Source organism: Benincasa hispida, chromosome 2, assembly GCF_027475165.1.
Source record: "Benincasa hispida cultivar pf3 chromosome 2, pf3_genome.v1.1, whole genome shotgun sequence".
NCBI lineage: Eukaryota > Viridiplantae > Streptophyta > Magnoliopsida > Cucurbitales > Cucurbitaceae > Benincasa > Benincasa hispida.
Genome location: NC_143479.1, coordinates 11,239,585 through 11,262,815, shown reverse-complemented (window position 1 = coordinate 11,262,815; position 23,231 = coordinate 11,239,585). Strand labels below are relative to the sequence as shown.

Genomic DNA, 23,231 nt, shown 5'->3' with positions numbered 1-23,231 from the left:
GTCATCCAAGTTCGTTACAACTTACAACTTACAACCGTAACAGCGGGTAATGATAAATTTCCCGGTTCTTTATTTTTAGTTTGACCATTTCCTTCATCCTTAACGCCGTCTGTTGCCATTTTTGTTTTTCTTTTTCTCTTCTTTTTTTTTCCCCCTTTTTCTTTCAAATGATAAGCAACACATACAATAATAGCTCAAATAAACTACAAGACTACATCTCCAACTAAAAGAAGTGTAAATATTGAAACGAGTATTCTAGACTCTCGAACTTCCAAGGTTTAACGTGTCACACATTGAGTCTAACTCATTTTAACTACGATAAACATGAGAGAAAGAAACAACTCTTAGATCACTACCTTATTCCTTAGCCACAACAATAAAGGAAAAAAAAACTTGAGAAATGTTGTCAACGTCGTTATTTAACAGATTGACTACCTCCAAATTGTTAGGTTTTATGTTCTAAAACTCACAGTTTGTAAAATGAAAACATTTTCTATAATCAATATACGTATAATAGATTTCATAAATTGTATGAAAGTCTAAATCTAATAAACTAAGATTCGTGACTATTGTATGAGTACTTGAACTTTATGTGGAGACATAAGAGTGAATCAGATTCGAGTAAATAGTCAAAATGATCTATGGTACATAAATAAAGTTGGGTACTTTATTCTGGTAACACCATTGAATACGGCCTACTCTGTAATTGTTACAAATAGTTGTAAAGTGCTAAATACGATGTGATCCTAATTCGTCCATGTTATGACATAAGGAGTGAAGGCATCCTATGCAATGAGTTTGCATAAGATCAGGACTAAAAAATAAGTTACTCTTACTTTATAACGTTGTTTACTATATAAGACTGACTATTTCACCTAGATAACCTAAGTAACTCGATCTTAATCTTGAGTTAACTATGAACTCCTGTTTATTCGGGATTGCCCTTAGATTTGCATAGGTGAGGGTTGGCTCAACAGCGGGGACTCAATAAGACTCCCATTTCAGAGGTAAGATCAGATAGATAGCTGGGACATAGGGTGCAAGACGGAGTTCACGCCTACCCGATTTAGAAATAGAAGAAAGGTTGTTCTCTCAAGTTCTTGAACAAGGGGCCCCACCCTCTCACTGGGCTAAGAGAGTTTGGTTTAGTGATTTTCGTTATTACAAACAACCTGTGAAGGGTCGACTTGCTGATTATGGTTAAATCATGTGGACATAATATATCTACCGTGAAAGGAATGCAACTATGGGCTTTAGTGGAGTGATCCATTAGTTAACGAATGGGGATTAATCTGGTCTAATGAGTTTAACCAATTAATCTCTGATCGTTCGAGCCCATGATCGGTAGGTTTGCGAGGTCTCCCTACTAGCTCGTAACAAACTAGCTCTAGAATTGTGTGATAAGTTAATTTGAAATGTTCAAATTAGAATTAAGAAAATTAATAATTATGTGAGATATAATTACATGTTCAATTTGATAATTAAACGGGATAGGAGAATCTATATTTAAATATGATTTAAATATATAAAAATGGATTTGTGTAAAAATTAATTTAATATTTGGTATTAAATTAATTAAGTTTTATTTAAAATCAATTTATGAAATTAATTTTATTTTTCAACTTTAAAATCAAAATGAATTTTAAAATCAAATTTTGATTTTGGAGATAAAATTGAAAAAGAGAAAAACAAAAACACAAAATGGAAAAAACTTATTTTCCATTATCCATCTTTCAAGTAGCTCACACAAATAGCATTCTTTTTACCTTGTGTTCTCCAAGCATGAGTTGCAACTCATGCAACTCTCTCATTTGCATGTTGATATGTAATATAATGAAGAGATTGAAGTGAAAATCGGGCATGCAATCTATAGAAAATTTCAGAGAAAGTTCGAGTTGAAGAAATGGTTCTTCACCAAGATTGCTGCTGTGAGCTTTTTTTCTTCATCCATTGATTTAAACTTGTTTTGAGTCCCACAACTCAATCTAGAGCACCAAGAGAATAGTGGGAAAGATCTTGAGGTGGTCTGCATTCAGATTCGGAGAAGATAGCCCAGCTTTGAAGAGGTCCAAGATGTATGTCTTGAAACTCACTTGTTTTTTGCAAGAGTATGTTTTATATTTTGCCAAAATTAGTAAATTAGAGTGCTTAGATGATCTTTGTGCTTCCGCTATTGCTGATACAATCCTACACAAACAATCAGAATCAACCAAAATATTCTAAATCAAAAGTGAAAAAATACTCTCAAAACATATTTTTGTTGAACTTCAATCCATAAAGAAGAGTAGGATCTATGTTCAACTTCCAACAAGAAACAACAGGAGGTTGACAACCAATCATCAGAGCGATTCTTCTAGAAACGTCTTCTTGCCGTTGCCATTTGATTCAACACCAATATGACGAGTCTCAACAATAAATTTGCCAATCTCATCATTAATAATCTGTTGCCAATTCTTTTGTCTGTTGTCACTGAAATACGCATTATGAAAATATTTAGGTTAAATATAAAATTTACAGTCTAAATTGTGAAATTTATGTTTATTTAGTCTCTAATTAAGACATTGAGCTAGCAAATTTTTTGAGGTTGATGAATCTATTCTAACACAAAAATTTAGATCTCGTTTAATAACCACTTTGTTTTTAGTTTTTTTTTTTTTAAAAAAAAAATTAAATCTATTTTCTCTCAATATATTACAATGGTTTGCATTTTTCATCCGCACAAGCATTGATTGCTTAACCAAATTTCAAAAACAAGAACTACCATTTTTAATTTTCAGAATTTTGCTTGGCTTTTAAAACATTTGTAAATAGTAGATAAAATAGCAAGAAAATTAGAGGTTAAAATTTGTTCATAGGCTTAATTTTAAAAAATTAAAACAAAAAAACTAAGGTCTAGATTGGTAATCATTTAGTTTTTGATTTTTTCTTTTTTTTAAAAATTAAGTCTATTAGACACTACTTCCATCTCCAAAATTTTTCTTCCGTTATCTACTTTTTTTTTCACTAATCATTTACAAAACCAAGCCAAAATTTAAAAACTAAAAAAAAGTAACTTTTAAAAAAATCTATTTTTGAAATTTAGCTAATAATTCAATCATTGTATTTAAGAAAGATATAAATTATTGAAAAAAATAGAGAAAAAATAGATTTAATTTTTTTTTTTAGAAAAAAATAGATTTAATTATCGTACGAAATCTAAATAATTATCTTATGAAACTTTAGTATTTTATTAGACATAAAACTTAAATTTATATTTGATAGAAAATTTAATTTGTAAACACCATATTTACAGTAAAGGACTAAAAAGTGCAATAAAAAAGTGCATGAAGGAGCATTGTTGGAAAAAGAGAAGAAATGGGTTGAAAAATGTGAAAGGCTTTTAGGTACTTGGATTTCAAGTGGCCAAGAATGGACAAAAGAATGGCAAAGGCAAAAGACAAATGCAAAATGCATAAATGCAATGAACAATTAATTTGATATGCATTTGTATATTTGTAACTGAAACACTCCCATAATTTTAGTGGTGCTTTGTTTTCTTTTCACATGGCCCTTGCCTCCCCTCCACAAATCAAATGATTCTCCCAACAAACACCAAACATCACAACACTCTTCCATAGAATCTAATTTTCCCTTTCTCTCTCCAAAATAATGCAACAAAAAAAAGGGTAAAATCGTATTTGATATATACTTCATCGGTTCACGTCAGAGATTCAAATCTTTATATACCTCTAAAGTCGAGCTACAAATTTTGTTTTTAAGATAATTTAAGAGAACAAAGGAGCGTAAAGAAGAGCAATTATCCGATCTTCCTTCCTTCGTCGTTCTTCTCTTGAGAAAAATTACGATTTGTTCGTATCGTCACGATTAACTGTCTCTTTCTAATTGTATTCTTGATTCTTTCTTAAAATATGAGAAAGAGAAGTAACAATACAAATGAGTTTATTCGAACTTTAATTTAGGTTTATTGTAATGTCCGCATTGTCAAAATAAATAATTAAATAGGAAGAGAAAGAGACAGATAGAAAAAGAAATATAATGTCTCTATTAATATAATTAATGTTGAAGTCAAATATGGAGGAATCTAGCTAGCTCCACTCTCTTTACTCTTGAATTTGGCTTTGTCTCACTATTCAAATATTATTGCAAGTTGTTCTCTCCATTTTAGTTTAAATTGCATTACCCTTTACTCCTCCAATATTCTCAAAATGTTTCATTAATTTATACTTATTTTTCAAAATACCTTTTTTTCTGATTTCGAAAAATCTTATGATTATATGTATCTCTCACTATTTTCTTCGTTATTAATGTGTTAAATTATGCAAATTCATAACGAGCTATTCTCTTTTTTATTTATAGAAGAATAATTTCACTTTTCTTTTAAGTTATGTATCTCCATTTAAATACATTTTTGCATTAATATGATATTATTTTGACATGTAAAAATTTTAAAGGTTCATTTTCGTTTTTTAAACTTTTAAGTTGTCCAAATTTAGTCTTTAAATTTTCAAATAATCCATTGATTTTTTATTTTTTTTTAATAAAAAACAACCATTTTGATCCTCTCTCATATGCATATTTTCTACCTCACAAATGTCCACTTTTTTTAAATGTTCATCTCAAGTTTATTTGGCTTAAAATCACATTCATATATTACAATGCTAATATACATATATCCATAATTATATCAATAATTCAAATTAAAATAAAAATAATAACCAAAATCATAACATCAGTAAGCTAAAATAAATATTTTAAAAATTATAGAAACAAAAATGAAACTAACTTAGAATTAAGAATTAACACAAACATTTCAAGAATTTAAGAATCAAAATTACCAAAATATAATAAATATTTTGGTTCATGAACTAAAATAGAATTGAAGTATATTTTCAAACGTCTTGTTTTCAATAGAAAAAGAATATTTAATTAATTTCTTCTTCTTTTTTTTTTCAAATAAACACGCAATGCTTTGCTTTGTATCACTTCCTAACTATCTACGAATAACATTCTCTAGACACCGTATATAAATTCAATAGTCCATTAATCTCAACAAAATTTGCTTAATTACAATAAATTTAACGTAGAAAGCACGCAAATTTTTTAATCAAATAAATCGTAATTCAAGTTCCCTTCCAACAATCCTTCTATTTGAATCTTTGCCGTAGAGGATTTACCCCAAATTTAATCATACAAATTTACCCCAAATCAATTTCTTTCCAAGTATTTGCATGTGTCTTTTGTTTCATCTCATATTTTTTCTTCAACCATTTTTCATTAGTTTCATTTTTTTTTGTAAGTCATCTTTCTTCCATGCATGTTTAATTTGATTGGATTTTTTTATCAACTAAGTTTCTAATTGCTTTACAACCTTAGTCTAACAAAGGTCTTCATGGTTTCTTTTTTTTTTTTTTTCTTTCTTTTTCCTTTTGTAGCTATTTTTTTTTTTATCAACTAAGTTTTTTTTTCTATCAATTGAGTTTTTTATTTGTAGCCCATTTTTTTATAAATTGAGTTCTTCCTTAACTCACAATCTTGGGTTTCGTTTGGAATTGTTATAGTTTTTAAAATAATATCTGGCAGCTATATTTTTAGAAAAATCAACTGTGAAAATAAGTAAAATAATGTCTTAAAAAAGTAGGTTAGTGTGTTGGTAAATAAATACAAAAGCATCTTGTTTTAGATATAATAACCAAAATAGACTTATAATCAACTTTATAAAAAAAATTGTAATTTTGAAGTTTTAAATAATTGTTTAGTATGATAAATTTTGTATATTATAGATTATTTTTAAATATTAAAGAAAATAGGTTTATTTTTAAAAAATGAATATGGTATACCTTTTAAAAAAAATGATGCATTTAACTCCTGAAAAATAGAAAATAAATTTGATTAGGTGAGAAATACATAAATATGTAAAATAGATCTTCTTTTTAAAGTATGAAATTGAAAACTAAATATTAATTAAAAACTTTACTCGATTTTAGGAGTATCTAAAAGCTAAAAGGATACTGCTTTTAAAGTCAACATGAAATTATATATTTTTAAAAATGATTTTAACATATTTAAATTTTTACCAAACAAAAAAAACGATTTAAGATTTTTTTCAAATTTCTTTTTGGCACAAACGTAGCCTTAGTCTAATTGTAGGCTTCATAGCTTTTTTTTTTTTTTTTTTGTAGTTAGTGTCTATAGATTGAGTTTTTTTTTTTAATGTTTATGCTTTTATTGTCTCTGATAGACTTCAATAAGTAATACGAGTTTGCCATTAATATACTTGGATCGTGAATAAAGTTTGAGAGCAATTGACAAACTCCTATCATGAATTGAAGTCCATTTAGATATCTATTGTCGCCTGAAGTTTATCAAATATTTTGTTTCAATATTTTATGAGTCTATCACTATATACTGTTGATAGAATTTTATCATTAATAAGATTAACTAATAGTTTTTAGTGATAGAAGGTTATGATCAATAATAAACTTGATTGACTATTTATGTTTACTTACTAACTACATTTGGTGATCTATCACTACTACATGTATTCTAATTGAAGTCTATCAATTATGGTCATCTATCACTAATAGAATTTGATGAGGATGTGTGTAGTTTATCGGTGATAGAAGCCTATTATTTATATACTACATTCACATTTCTCTATGATTTAATGGTAGAACGGATAAAAGCCAACGTACAACGATTTTTTCATAGCAATTATCATAATTCTATTGTCCACCATGAAAACAACTACAAGAAATTATTGTTGAAAAATAAACAAAGAGAGAGGAAAAAAATATCATTTGAGTTAATTATATTAATAACAAACTATAATTGATAAAATTAGCTGCCACTATATCAATAATAGACTGATGCTAATTTATGATATATAGAATTTATTCATATATTGCATTCTATCACTACTAGAAGAAAATTTGTTAGAAATAGTCCGTCTAAATTTTCACTTTATAAAGCTAACACATTTTTTGAAAACTCTTTCAACTAGTTTTTCTAGATTCATCTCAGATAAAATAAGCCACCGAGATTTAATTAAAAAATTCAATTTTTTTCTAACTTATCGACTGATTTGAACTTTCTGAGTACATGTCGGACATTATAAATCTTATATATTTTTAAATTTTCCTATAATTTACTTACTTTTACCAAATTTTATAACATATATATTTTTTTTCAAATATTTAGCTTGATTCATGTTTCCACAATTATATGAATTTCCAAGCTTTCAAATGAAATTACCAATTATACTAATGGATATCAAGTGAATGTATTTTAATTTTTAAATTTTGGGAAAGATAAAATCTTGTCGAAAATGGTAAGATATGGAAATATATAAAAGCTAGATATTAATCTCGAGCAGAGCTTTCTCGATGAATTCTTGGACAGCTGAATTCTAAGCAAATTAACACAAATTCTATATATTTATAAGATTTATAAGATTTTTTTAATTTGTTAAGTACCTACAGACATAAAACGAACCCATTACACCAAATTAGTATTAAACACACCAAAGAATATTTTTGACAAAATGATAAAAAAAGACAACAAAATTTTATAATTTTCCTTAAAATTTAAGAATTGAAACTAAGGAAACATTTAGGTTACTAGAATAATATTATAATAGAAATATTATGATTATTGGTAGATTATTAAACTATTATAATTAAAATCCAAAAATGATGATAATTAATAAGAAATGATTTTCCTTAGAAATCCATAATTTCGCTTTCAGAGGCTTCTTCTACCCTAACAGTTTCAATAAATTTAGTGATTTGATTATTTAAAAGAAAAAAAATGTAAACATTTCTATTTGACAAAACCTACTGCACCCAATTAAAAGCAGACACATCATACTTTATATTTTCAAAAAATTTTTTTATATGTGTGCAAGAAAATGAGATGTAACTCAATGTAGAAATATCGTCCTTATTCAGGAGCTCTTGTGTTTAAACTATTATGATTTATGATTCATTAATTTAAATTTTATTTTAATCCATAAACTTTAAAACTTAATCTATTTTGATCTCTAAAATTTTAAAAATATCCATTGAACTTTTAAAAAAATATTTACTTTAGACTCTAATATTAAAATAAACTCAAAAATCATTTTCCCTTAATATTATTTTACTCAAAACATACTAGACATCAATTTCATAATAAAGATCAAATTAAATGCTTTCTAAAAGCTCAAGTACTACCACCCTCATTTTTTCAAAGTTTAAAGATTAAAACAAAATAAGATTCAAATCTCAAGAATCCTCAAATCCAACTTTTCAAGCTTATTTGAAGCCAAGATTTGGCCTAGTATTTGTGACCCTCCCCAATACGCGTCCAAGTTTTCATTAGTCCAGTCAAGTCGGCGAAACATAATTAATTATAACTTACACCTTAATATAATATGTTCTAATGTCATCTCCAACAGCCAGAAAGGGCATTCCCGTAAATCCCGCCAAGGCAAACCCCTTTCCTTCGTCCTTGTCTTGTTAATTAATAAAATGGCCAACCACAACGCAACTGGCCCTTTCTATTTCTCTCCGAATTAAACACCCCACTTGACCCTTGGTGGCTTCTTTTCCTTTAACATATTTTTTATTTAAATATTATTTTAATTATATTTCAACCCATTCCGAAATCGCAACCAGAATCGGAATCCCAATTCTTCCTCCTCTGTCACGCCGCACGAGAAACTCTGCAAATTCAAACACAATGAATCGGTTGTTAGAGAAAAATTAAAAAAAAAAAAAAAAAAAAGGCCCTAACAAAGATCGGAAAAAAAATTTAAAAAACAAAGGAAAAGATCTCACACGTGTCCGATGGGAAGCACACGTATGGACGAAGCCGACGAAATTTGTATACGCGTCGGACAAGAATGGGGTTGGCTGCGGCGGGTCAGATGATTCGTCCTCTAACGCCAGAGGGTATCGCAAACGCAAATCAAGGCACAAAAATTGAACAGAAAAAGTAATTAAATATGTACATTAAGACTTGTGAATGAGGACCACGTGGCCAGCCGATTGCAGAGAGTCCTCAGGCGGACTCACGGCCACCGTGTACGGCGGAACCGCCACAGAGATTAAGAATTAAGATTGAGAATGTGAACTCCTCTTCCAAAACTCCGGCCGGATTAATCAATTTCTTTTCAAGTACCACACACGAATGAATTAAATTCGAAAGTATTTAAAGCTATATTCAAACAATCAATTAATCACAAGCCAAAATTCAAAATTATTTTGTTCTGTTTTCGCTTCTAATTTTTTCTTTTCGTCAACATCTATCTACCTAGGGTTTTTACTTTATATGCGGAGTCCTCGCCTCGAGTTTAGGGATTTTTTTAATCTCAGTTCCAGTGAGTGCAGTGGGGGCCGGTGTACAAAAACCTAGGGCTCCCATGGCAACAAGTTCTTCCGTGGCAATTCCGCGGTCCGACGAAGTATTTACTAGGAGGCGAGGGAATCTGACGGATGAATCTGTACGAAGGAGAAGAGATCCGCTCGTTGATTCCGTATTGCGGTGAGCTCGGAAGCGAATCCACGCCGTAGCACGGAGAATTAGGTAGAGTGGAATCCACACTCGACGGAGGAGAGATTTTCTTCAGAGATTTCGGAGGCGAAAGAATGGCTCTGATTTTAAGAGGATGCAACAACGACGAAGAAGCACGATCGTATTCCTCGACGATATTTGCCAAATCTTCATCGGATGTAACGGAAATCAATGTTTCCAAGTCTCCTCCTGGCAATTGACACTTCAATGTAACGGAAGAACCACAGAATTCTCCAAGCTTCACCATTAATTCTACAAAACGGAACAAAAACGCATACATAAACATTTAAAAACATACAAATTCCGTCAATAGAAACAAAAACGATGAAGAACAAAATACGAACCAGAAAACGAAATAGAGCGCTCGACGGCTAGAACTCTGGTAAGACCACCAACGTAACGGAGTTTACCATCGGTTTGACGAGGAAGAATCTTACCGCCATAGCTACAGAGAAACTTTAGGGTCCCGGACCTTCCGTTACGCGAATCGGACCTCATATCTTCCCTTAGACTGTGAGAGTGAGTTCAAGTAATGAAGTTCTGTTGGTGCAAATCGAATCGTACCCGAAGAGAAGTCTCTAGAAAAGAAAAGAGAGGAAAAGGAAGAAGAAGAAGGAAGATTGTGAGGGAAGAGATCTCTTCTTTTGCAAACCTAAGGCAGTGATTTCGTCAGGTATTTAAAGGGGAGAAGGTGGGACCCACACGCTCAAAACGAAACTAGTAAGACCCATATACGACGTCGGATTGATGAAAATTGGAATATTTCAAGGAATGCAGGAGGGTGGCCGAACCCTTCCAAAGTCGTCTACATATACGAATATTCTTTATGAAAATTCTGTATCCACGTGGCTATCATCCATTGGTCCACCTCGGTAAGTAAACCCTCCTTTTCAGGCTTGAAATTTGGCTGAAGGTTCTCTTCTCATTAGGCGCTTCTTTCCTTTTTCCTTTTCCCTCCCCTCTTTTCTACTTTTTCCTATTTTCGTTTTGTTTTAAACAATTTTAGTAGAATTATATTACCCATTCAGATACCTTTTTTCAAAATTAAAAATTAAAAGGACGTTCAGAGTTGAGCAGCGGAAAATAGAGAATATCAAATTATGCTAATAATATTATTTAGTTGGGATTTGGTTATAATTGAAAGTCGTGACAAATATTTAATTTATTTTAATATAATTCGATACTTTAAACAAAATGTCAATTTTACCCTCCGATCGCATCAGAAAAGTAATCCCAATATGAAACAAATGATGTAATTTTACGACTTAATTTAAAGGGACCTATTCAAACTGGGAACATGGCAACATGCTGAGGGGCCTACTTGGGATACAAATACCCGAAATAATTGAATTTATTTCTCTTTTTTGCTGGGAAATAATTGCAACTTTTAATCGTAAATATAATTAAATTAATTGCTCACTCTTTTACCAGAAAAATTATAGAAATTGTGGAGTTGTTGGTCGATGATTGATTAAGGAACATCATAAGACTGTTTTTTTTTCCCCCCCCCCCCCCCCCCCCCCAATTATTGATGGATAAATAAATAATGATAATTTTCAATTGCAGCAATAAAAGCATACTTGCTTAAACCTAGTTTTGAAATAAAAATAAAATTGAAATAAAAGAGAAAATTGTTATAAATTTATAAGCAGACTGTTTTCTTTAAGTACTGTAAAATTAAGAATAACCGCGGCTAAAACTTAAAAGGAAAAACACTAACCGTCAATATAGGTAATTTGACAACTCCAAATGAGGATGTATACTGATTAATAACTACCAAATTGAAAATCTAAAATGCTAATAAATTAAACACAATGAGATCCTAACAATTCTTTCTGTTACTAGCATGTTTCTTTGATCAACAAATCACACTAGATTATGATTTCTTCTATAATGACTCGATTTTTTTAGAGATAGATCACGAACAGTTACTCATACATGCAAAATTTAAAGATTTGTGAACCAATAAAATAAAAACTTAGAATTTGTGAGAAAAACAATCAAAGCATTTTATTTAGTTAACAAATAAAATAGCTCAACATCATATCCTTTAAACATGAAAAAGGAAACAACATAAGATTTTAATGCAAACATTTGACTCGTGTCAAAGCTTGTATCTTGAAAGTTTAGATAGTTCGACAACAAAACTGACAAAGTAAAAATGTAAAAGCTTATGCTCATTCCTCATGGCATAACTAGTAATGTTCCATCAACCGTCTCATGTGCTTATGCCTTACTTGAAAAAGAAAAACATGTGTAGAAAGAATGAATACTGAAAATAAATTGCTTTGGTTGTTTTTTCCCAAACTTAAAAGCTTTTATTTTATTGTTTAATTAACTAACATTTGAAAACTGCACGTGTGAGTAACATTCATGATTTGTGTATGAAAAATCGAGTCGTTACATCGTTACCATAACAAACATGCTCTAATACTACTAAATAGTAAATAACCGATTTTAAGATTTAAGATTTAAGATTTTTATTAAAAAGTAAACGGCTCATTTTCAACCCTTGAGAAAAGTGATTTGTGGGGGAATTTGTTCAAAATTCGAAGATATGAAAAGTTCGGGACAAGGGAGAATAAAATCAAAATTAGTGTAACAAAGTTTGTTTAAAAGTAGACAGTAATATAATTAAAGCTTCTTTTTTGTTGAGTTGATTTGATAATATTAAATTAAAGAGGAACACAAAAAAAAAAAAAAAACAAAGTGAAAAGGAGTATAGCTAATCAATTTTTTCAGTTAATTCGGACACGTGGCATCCATGTAGCGGTGCTGCGTTGTCAAAGAGTGATTTTCACTCTCCCCAAATTTTCATTATTATTTTATTTTATTTTTTTCCAAAATAAAAAAAGTAGAAAAGCTATTTTATTGTATTTGTAGTTTAGTGTACTAATTGAAGAGAAATAATAATAATAATAATAATAATAATAATAAAGTATAGAAATTTGAGTAATTGACGAATTAAATAAATCATGGGAACATATGAGAATATTGGAGTATAAAGAATCTGATGCCACATACCTTGATAATGGACCAAATGCAGCCGAGGATGTTCATGTTTCTTCATTTTTTTTTATATTGTTTTTATAAATTCAAAGGTAGAGGATGAAACTTATATTAAAGAAGTTAATAGATGTATGATAGAGCATGTTGGGGAATGACGTTGAGATGGTTAAAATCACTCCAATACACCTTTTAATTTTTTTAAAATCAATTCAATGCTTAAATTCACACTTTTAAAATCAAACATGATATTTTAAATTACCACCAAAATTAATTTTGAAGGATTAAAAATCCATCGAAGAGAATTGAATTTGAATAAATCAAAATTATTTCAACTATTTTTAAATTACTCTCAAACAACCTCAAAATCCATTAATAAGAAAACTAAGATTTCAATTTTGGTTTTCGTTTTATATTTGAAAGGTAGCATTTTTCATACCAACACAAGTTTCCTTTTTCATGTTGTATAAAGATATATTCTTTAACATATTTATTCATTTTTATACTAAGAAAAACCTTTCCCATCTTCTTAAAGCCAATAATCAACACCAACATGAGTATTTGTATTAACATTTTTTAATCAGTAATTATCTTCCTTTCAATTCTTTAGAATGCAATTCATTATATATATATATATATAGAAGTGTGTTGTAGATAGTTGAAAATTATTTTACCTACTTTATAAGGAAGATTCTTCATATTTTAACTATATTAATTGGCACATGTATAAAAGTCTAAAATAAGATATAATTAATTCTCAATTTAGAATCGAGTCTTTAATTTTAACATAATTGACAATATAAATTTTGTGTTAGTTGAACTAAACTCATTTTTATGTAGTACAACCTACATTACACATCTAAGTAACTTACTTTAGTCCATGTAATATTATTGTTTAATAGGAAGATTATTGTATAAAATAATTATATGTATAAAAGAAAAAAAGAAAAAGAAACAATTCAGGTAAGGAGGGTCCCATCTGCCAACCTAAACAGGATTAGGTGTCGTTTAAGCAAAGCCATAAGCAACGACCAATCTCATCATTCCTTCTTTTTTGTTGTTTCCCATTTTTTCTTCTAATTTCAAATCTTTATAATAATAAATCATCCTAATTAAAAATTTATTGGAATTAATTAATTAAATTATAAGATACCCAAATTACGTTAATGTAATAGGGAGATATTGTGGATTATCTAAAAAAAAGAATAAAACTTAACACAAAGAATTTCCCTTTGCCTTTAGTTCAGAATAATGACAAAATCATTTATCTCGTTTTCATTAAGAAGATATTAAAACATAGAGATGAAGCGTATGAAAATATCAAATTATCAAATACCATTCGGTTGATAATCTACGTGGATTGAACTATTACAAAAAAAAACATTATCTACAGTTTTATAGAAGACGATGGAAACACATATTTTTTTATATAAAAAAATAAAATGGAAATCCTTAGCAGTTAGCATAGAGCAACCGCCAGAACTCGAGTCGAGATCTGATTCGACGTGGACATGAACTATGACACGTGGAGGAGAAAGGAATTAAAGAAGGGACACGTGTAAGTACTTTATGGACTGAGGTGGCTAGTAATTAAAAAATAAATAAAATAAAACGTAACAAAGTAAGTTATCCAACAGAGAAGGAAAACGAAAATTGGGAAACTGCATGTGCTGATGTGCAATGCATGTATCCATCACATCAAAATAGCGGTGTTTGTATTTTACCATTCTGTCCTTTTCGATTACTCACTTGTTCTTAGACCAAATGGATTAACTTTAACTTTATATTATAAAATCGTCAAACTAAAAATGTTTCGGTAAATACTATCCTCCTTTAGATTTCATTAAAAAAATATCGTGCAAAATCCTCTAATATTTATTAATACATTAATTCTTAAAGAGACTCCTTCAAATATCACATTAATAAAATTTAAAGTGAAAATTAAATTAAGAAAAAAAAAGAAAATAATAAAATAATAATAATAAAAGGAGGGAAGGGGAGAAATTCGTTTGTATTTGGACAGACTTTGGGTTGAAAGTTTAGGACGGTTGCTATTAGGCCCACATTAAACGTCAAATCAAACACAATTCCAATATTATCCTTGAACAAATCACTCTTTGGCGTGATATTAGGACCATCCACAAAAGAAGCATTGCCGTGGTAGTAACTTAAGACGATGGTTGTTCTTGTTTTTTGTTTCTCATCTATTCTTACATGTTTTTTTTTCCTTTTTGGTCTATGTTTTTTGTTTTAAAAAATAAAAACAAAATGAACCTTGGTTATTGATTTTTGTCTTAAAAAAGTTTGGATAAATCATATATGTTGGTAAGAGGAGGAGTTATTTCCATCTAATAATGAAAGGCTTACTTAATTGGTAGAAAAAAATTGCAACATTGTTTAGAAGTTATTTCGTACAAAAGTAGAAAAAGAGAGTTAATATAGTGATAATTTGATTTATTGTTACTATGAGAGAGAAAATCAATTCTTTATTATTTTAATTATGGATAAACGTATTGTTCCACGTGTAAGACTAACCAATCGAAATGTGATATAGTCAAATCACAAATAAATTATATACCTATCAAATTTTGGATGACACGGAGGTGACAACAAAATACTGATGACATCAGCATACAATAGAACATCATGTGTAGATGTGATATTCACTTTATTTCCAAAGTTGATTTGATTTTTTTACCAAAGTAAAAAATGTGAATAAAATGTGGGGCTCACTCAAATTTGGAAATCTCAAATCCCAAAAAGGGGTGTTTTAGTCTCATAATCAATGGACTCACACTTTTCTTTTTTTCTTTTTTCTTTTTTTTTTTTTGTTACAACATTTGTTCTCTCTCTCTCCTTTAACATTCTTTAAAATTTTTTGTTCCTTTTTTTTTCTTTTAATGTATTTCTCAAGTTTCTCCAAACCCTCTTCTAGAGCCTCAAAATCTTTTTTTTAGATGATAACAATGAAAAATGGAAACAAATTCCACTGATAAGAGCCTCAAATTCCTCATTTTGCTCAAACTAATGCAAAACAAACACTCCACACTAGAAACCATACCTTAAAAGATATAAAACTCAATCAGTGGTGTTAAGATAGCTGATGGGGACGTCAAATAGTGAGTCAGCCAAATTGGCCCTGACGTGGCCAATGACATGGAATTCGCCCTTGTCTCTTTCTCTTCCCAAAATTTTGTTATTCCTTCATCATTCTTTAGTTGACATGTGCTGTTTTGTAACAAATTTATTTTCCTGTAAATGTGTATTTAATACGTCCCTGTGCTGTGTAAAAATCAAGATATTGGAAATACAAAATCACATAAAAGAAGACCTTTGTCTCTTTGTCTTCTTCCTATGTTCTCTCTGCCTTTTTTTTACAAATCTCAACCTAGTATCAGAGCCTGTGGCCTTTAAACCTTCAATCTTTGCAAACTCCAGCTAAGGGAGTCACTCTAGGCCTCCCCTGAATCAGTTACTCAACCAAGTTACATCCATTAAAATGGATCGAACCAACTTTTTGTTATGGAAAAACCTAGCCTGGCCAATCCTAAGGAGCTATCGCCTTGAAGGCTATCTAACTGGGGGAAAAGTGTGTCCCAATCGATTCATCAATAGATCAACAGAAGCAAGTAGATATATCGCCACTGAAAGGGAAGGAGCCAACTCGAATTCGACAACCACCAGGGAGCACCAGACCCTAAATCCTGAGTATGAGACGTGGGTAGCTGTTGATCAGCTACTTCTTGGATGGCTCTACAACTCAATGTCGCCGGAAATCGCCATCCAAGTTATGGGTCATCAGTCCTTGAAGAGCCTCTGGGATGCTACCAAGAAGCTATTTGGTATCCAATCCAAGGCAAAAATAGACTACTTAAAACGAGTCTTTCAACAAACAAGAAAAGCTCTCTTTGGAAGAGTATTTGACAATCATGAAGAAATATGCTGACAATCTTGCACTAGCTGGTAACCCAATTTCTAATAATGATCTAATCTCTCAAGTTCTTTTAGGTCTCGATGAAGAATACAACCCAGTAGTTGTTATGGTTCAAGGAAAGCAAGGAATAACCTGGACTGATCTACAATCAGACCTTATCTTCTATGAAAAACGCCTAGAGTATCAGATGACCCTAAAATCGGGAGTAAGCTGTAACACCCCGCACATTTTTTTTAGTAATAATGTAATTTCAGTAACTTTATTATTTGAAATTTCAGTAATTGTTATTAGTTGGAGGGCATTTTTGGGTTTTTGGACTTCAAGTGTAAGTGCGGGAATTTAATTGTTGGCATGAAATTATTCAATTTGGAAATTAATGGGAGGAATTAATTTTCTTTTGAAAATGAAAGGAATTTAATAGTATAAAGTGGAATAAGGAAAGGAATAAAATATAATTATACTTATTACCTTTTTTTTGTTGTTATTATTATTATTATTATTTTATAAAAATCAAACCCCCCTGTCTTCCTCACGCATCTGGCGCCCCCCTCCCATTGCCGACCTTGACCAGCAGCCGGTCTCTTCAACCCGTCGTCCAGACACCGCTCGTCGCCGAGGTCTTGTCCAGTCGACGCCATCGTTTGGCGAGGCCCGATCGCGTTCAAAGCCTCGCCCTCTGGATTCGCGCGTCTGCCGCCCGATCAATTCGCCCATTGAAGCCGCGCCAGATAAGTGACTTTCAGCCTTCAGTCGCACCGTTTGTCCAGCCCAACCGTGCGTCAGATTTGTCGTTCGTGGGTTCTGTGTTGTTGCCCAGATTTGTCCAGTCGCTACGTCCCGTCATCCGGCCCGATCTGTCCAGCCTAGGTTCACTTCACCTCACCATCAGATCCGCGTCGTCACGTCGGATCCGCTGCCTAGCCGTCAGATTTCTTCTGTCACCGCCACCGTTGCTTGTGCCATAATCTCAGAGTCTTTGAGTAAGATAGAAGTTTTTAGAATTTTCTTTGGGGATTTTAGAATACTCGGTAGATTTTGGCTAAAATTTTGAATGACCATCATGTTTGGGCCATAGATTTGAGTGTTGGAAGAGTTTCAAGGTCGAAAGCGGATCGTGCGGTATTGCAAAAGTTGTTTGGGGTTGGTCAATCAAACTTTTGGTTGTGGATTTGATCTTGAACCAAGCCATACCTTTGGTAAGTTAAATTGGGGTTCATTGGATTAAATGTGGTATGTTTTGGTTTTGGCTCCAAAGATTGAATTCTAGTGTTTGTGTTTTGTGCTGGGGAATTAATTCGAGAGTTACTTTGTTGGAGATTAATTGCTTGGGTTAATTTTGGATTTAACTTTGAGGTAAGTAATCTTACTACTAGAACTGCCCAGGGCCAGACATTAGATGTATGCTAGCATGATAAATGTAAGTTATGGCAGAATGTAACATGATAGACTAATAGTATAATACAATCAAAGCATGTTCTGGTACGAGATCTGAATTATTTATTTATGCACATAGACACTTGAATGCTAGTATGAGATGGTATGTGCTTCCATATGGTTGTATTTGATCTGATGATGTTGAGATAGACATGTATGTTGTAGAACTGTGATGTTGAGGTATATGTGTATGTTGTAGAGCCATGATGTTGAGGTTTATATGTATGTCATAGATTCGTACAGTGTTGATTATGATGTTGAGACTATGCAAATGTCCTTACTGATTAGTTAGATGCCCATTAGATTTTTTGTTTCCTTCGAAATTCACCAGTTTATGTTACCTTCGAAATTCACTAGTTTGTGTCTCCTTCGGGATTCACTAGAGGTAGTGGGCATACTTAACTATAGTAGGATAGGACTTAGTCTCCTTCTTGTTTAATGTGTATATGTGTCCCATGAGGACTAGAGCAGTTTATATGTTTTACCAGAGGTGGATATCTAGAGGACATAGATGCCCAGCCTGACCCTAGTAGTGGGGTTACTTACTGAGTATTTTATACTCATTCTTTCTCATGTTGTTGTTTCAGGTAAGGGTAGAGATGCACCGGCGATGGACAAGTGGAATTCGTGATTGAGCCACTAGGACTAATTTTTACGCTTCCGCATCATAAGATTTAGAGTTCTTTTCATGTTTCTCTTAACTTTTAGTTTTGATGTTTAAAACTTACTTTTAAGAATCGTTTTTCAGACTTGTTTATTATCCTTTATGATTTATGGGTACCCTGCTATTATTTTAGTATTTGAATTTAATGAAAGTCCTTTGAACTTACCTTATTTAATTAGCAATTATTTTGCCATAACCGAGTGTTGTTTTGAGTTCCATGCATGCATGTATTTAGTAACGGTCTAACTTAAATGCTAGTGGGTCGGGTCGTTACATAAGCACTCTGACTTTGTCATCCTCTGGTACTAGTCAATCTCCCTCTGTCAATGCAACTCAAACAAAAGGTTCAGCCAATCAAAACCCTCCCTCCAGTACCAATCGTAATCAACAGAGAAATTTCTCTCCCAACTATTGTGGACGTGGTGGATACTCAAATCGCCCTATCTAGCAAGTCTTTACCAAAGTAGGACATACAACAGTTGTATGTTATTACGCTTCCTCAAAGACTTCAACAATCCTAATCAAACTCATCTGCGTGAGCACTCTGGTTCTTCACCTATGCCAAGCAATAGTCACATGTTTCGTCCACCCCAGAATCCCTTCATGACCAACTCTATGATGGCCACTCTTGAATGTGTCATTGATCCTTCATGGTATGCCAACAATGGAGCCTTAAATCATGTAACGTTCAACCCATCTTACCTCAACCAGAAGGCAGGTTGTACAGGTACTGATCAAGTCATTGTTGCAAATGGTTCTACATTAAAAATATCTCATGTTGGACATAATGTCTTATCTTCTCCATCAGGATCTCTTAAGCTGAATAATGTGTTGTGTGTTCCTTCCATTGCTAAAAACCTTATCAACATCTCTCATATAACCAAAGATAATCACATTATTGTTGAGTTTCACTCTGATTCTTGTGTGATTAAGGACAAAAATTCAGGGGAGGTGTTAGTGACGGGCATGCTTAGAGATGGGTTATATCAGCTGACTACCTCTGACCAGCACATAAATAAATATCAGATTCTTCCTGCAGGAAGATCTAAAGGTTTAAGGGCTGTCTCCTCACATTTTCCTTACTGTTTGTTCCTCGATGAGTTGCATACTCCTTCCATTAGTAAAACTGTAATAGTGACCAAATCAATTTTACAAAAAGGCTTGGTCATCCTTCTTCTCAAATGTTAGACAAGGTTATCAAAAGTTGTAATATGAAAGTTTTATCTAATGATGGCGTTTCATTTTGTGAAGCGTTCCAATTTGGAAAAATTCACGCCCTTCCCTTCCCTCACTTTGTCTCTTATGCTTCTAAACCGTTTGACTTGGTCTATATGGACGTTTGGGGACCAGCCCCTGTACTGTCTGCTGATGGTTTTTTATTGTATGTACTTTTTATTAATGACTTCACTCGATTCACCTGGCTATACCCTATCGAACAGAAGAGTGACACTGTTCAATCTTTTAAGGATTTTTGCACCATGGTTTCAAATCAATTCAGTACAAATGTTAAAACATTACAACTTGATGGGGGAAGTGAATATAAACCAATATTGTCCATTTGCAATCAGCTAGGCATTCAAACTTGCATCTCTTGTTCATATACATCTGCCCAAAATGGACGTGCAGGACGCAAACACCATCATGTGGTTGAAAATGGACTTACCTTGCTTGCTCAGGCCTCAATGCCCCTAAAATTTTGGTGGTATGCCTTTCAAGCTGCTACTTTTCTAATTAATGGTTCACTTTCCTCTACTTTACAGGGTTCAACACCAATCCAGCTCCTCCATCATCGACCCATGGACATATCATCTTTTCGGGTCTTTGGATCTGTGTGTTATCCATACTTACGACCATATCAAAAGAACAAATTTGACTCCTATACGTAAAAGTGTGTGTACCTTGGGCCCTCACCACTGCACAAAGAGAATCGGTGTATGAACAAAGATGGGCGAATATTCATCACGAGACATGTTGTTTTCAATGAAGAAGAATTTCCTTTTTACACTGGGTTTGGTACTTCTTCACCTACTCCAACAACCCCTCCAGCTTATAACTCCATTCTATCTTGGTTTGGCCGATTTGTTCACTCAGGCCTTGTCTCGATACCTTCCCTCATTGGTCCAACTCATGCTTATCATCTTCCCTCAGCCCAATGTCACTCCCCTGCTTATGTTAATCTAATTCCTCCCTCCCCAGCTCAGACCACCTCCTCCTCTACTACCAATACACCTAATACCAACCATCTGAATCCCAACTCTTTAACCTTAATTGATCCACACTCCCCCACTCCCTTGTTACTCAAATTATCCAGCCCTACTACCACCTCCCCATCCACCTTTCCTACCTCTAAACCTAGTGTTCCACGACCATTAGTTGTAAATCAACACCCAATGATTACAAGAGGTAAGGCTGATGTCTTTCGATCGAAGGTTTGGACTGCTACCTCTACACCATTGGGTCATCTCTCAGTCCTCTACTGAACGTACCAAATTATCAGATGCTCTATCTTGTCCTTCTTGGAAGGTTGCCATGGTTGAAGAGTTGTCTGCTCTCCAATGATTGAATACTTAGTCTCTTGTTCCACATTCTCCTCATCATAATGTAGTTGGCTGCATATGGGTCTTCTGACTAAAAACTAATGCTGATGGCTCAGTTTTACGTCACAAAGCTCGTCTTGTGGCCAAGGGGTTCCACCATATGCTAGGAATTTATTTCTTCAAAACCTTCAGTCCAGTGGTGAAGGCGTCTACAATTCGTATTGTCTTATCTCTTATTGTCTCATATGGATGACATCTCCGTCAACTTGATTTTAATAATGTGTTTTTGAATGGCACATTGAAGGAGGATGTATATATGTCATAACCACCGGGTTTTGAGGATCATACTCGGCCACATCACGTCTGCAAACTTAACAAAGCTATCTATGGTTTACGTTAGGCTCTACGTGTTTGGAACGATGAATTAAAATAGTTTTTGGTTTCATGTGGTTTCTCCGTAAGTAAATTTGATAACTTTCTCTACTTCCTAAGGCAGTCTTCACTTATTGTTCTACTACTTAATTATCATATCATTAATAAATTATAAATAAATATGATAACTAACTTATCATATTTATTTATTTCATATAGTTTTAATATTGCATCATATACAATATATAAACCATAGTTCTTTTTCTCTATTTTATGGCATTTAATATAAATCATATTTATATTAAGTTTAATGACTATGAATCTTATTCATAGAAAATATATTTGAATCATATTCAAATATTAGTTCCTCCAAGCAAACAATAATGTATCAAACATATTATATCAATTATATCATATATAATTGAATTAATTTAATTATATCATATATAATCAAATTCCCTCTTATTAATTTGAACATTTCAAATTAACCCAAAAATTGTTTCTCAACTTGAATCCACTAAGCAACCAAGGGGACCTTATGGATATGTAGCTTGAAGCTCCAACAGTACGTGAATAACTGACTAAACTCTTTAGTCGCATTATCCACCATCCGTTAACTGTTGGGCACTCCACTAAAGACCGACAGTTGCACTCTTCGCACTACAGATATATCTCTGTGTCCATTGGATATAACCAATCAGAAGTATGATGACCCTTCACAAATCGCTCGTAAGTACAAATGGACTAAATTACCATTTTGCCCCTGTAGTTACATCTAATTCCTTAAGTACCACTGATCCCTCTAATGAACAATAGATCATAGTCCCACTATAACTAAACCCCTCTCAAGCCAAGAGAGGGTGTGGCGCCACATTGTTCAAGACCCGGAATCAACCCTTAAGGGAGAAATTTATCTACTTACCTTGCTTCGGGGAAGGAGTGAATTTCATCTTTTGTAGCTGAGTTCCCAACTCTCCAATCAGACGAATCCTCAAAATGATAGGCTTGTTGAGTCGGTGATCTGGCCACTCTCACCCATACAAATCAAAGAACCGCCCTCATAGGCAGGAGTTCACAACTCACTCAGGATTAAGGTCATGTTACCTATGGTCATCCTAGTGAAATGAAAATCTTAATTATGAACGGTGTTATATAACGAGACTAAACATTTCGTGGTCCGGTATTATAAAAACTCCTTAGTATATAATATCCCCACTCACGTGTCTAATACATGAATGATCAGGATCAGATCATTTGTAGCACTTTACAACATTTGTAACACCTATAAAGTGGGCCATACTCGTAATGTCATCAGGATAGGGTATCCAACCTTATCCATATACTATAGACCATTTAGGTTATCACTTAAAACACGATCGACTTGTATGTCTCCACATACATGTTTAAGTTACAACGATAACTATGGATCTTCGTTTATCGGTTTGTGATTAATACAACTAAAATATCAAATATTTCATAGACAATGTGAATAAAATATCATATATTATAAATCACAGAATGTTTGTTCATACAAGTGTTTACAAACTACAGAACCCTACGAGATTTAGGGTATCAACCCCAATAAATTCAACATGTCATTGAAGGATCTCATAACGATGAGTTCTATGAGTGCGTTTGGATCGTTCCGATCTCACTGTGACCGAAATATAACATTATACATTCAACACATACAGTTATGCAAATAAACTCTAATTAACGACATGCTACGAAC

The 23,231-nt window shown here is 32.4% G+C and overlaps 1 protein-coding gene and 1 long non-coding RNA gene across 2 annotated transcripts; one reads left to right on the top strand and one right to left on the bottom strand.

Moving 5' to 3' along the window:
* Positions 1–9,173: 9,173 nt before the first annotated feature.
* Positions 9,174–10,205, bottom strand: LOC120070656 (protein PAL OF QUIRKY-like). The gene is made up of 2 exons (XM_039022488.2): positions 9,897–10,205; positions 9,174–9,804 (listed from the first exon to the last, which is right to left on the bottom strand). Exons 1-2 carry the CDS (start codon positions 10,048–10,050, stop codon positions 9,350–9,352), a joined length of 609 nt encoding a protein of 202 aa, XP_038878416.1. The 5' UTR covers positions 10,051–10,205; the 3' UTR covers positions 9,174–9,349.
* A 6,798-nt stretch (positions 10,206–17,003) lies between these two features.
* LOC150037641 (uncharacterized) lies at positions 17,004–18,706 on the top strand. Its single transcript, XR_016527964.1, has 3 exons — positions 17,004–17,472; positions 17,568–17,688; positions 18,514–18,706. It is a non-coding gene; the product is annotated as an uncharacterized LOC150037641 (long non-coding RNA).
* The last annotated feature ends 4,525 nt before the right edge of the window (positions 18,707–23,231 follow it).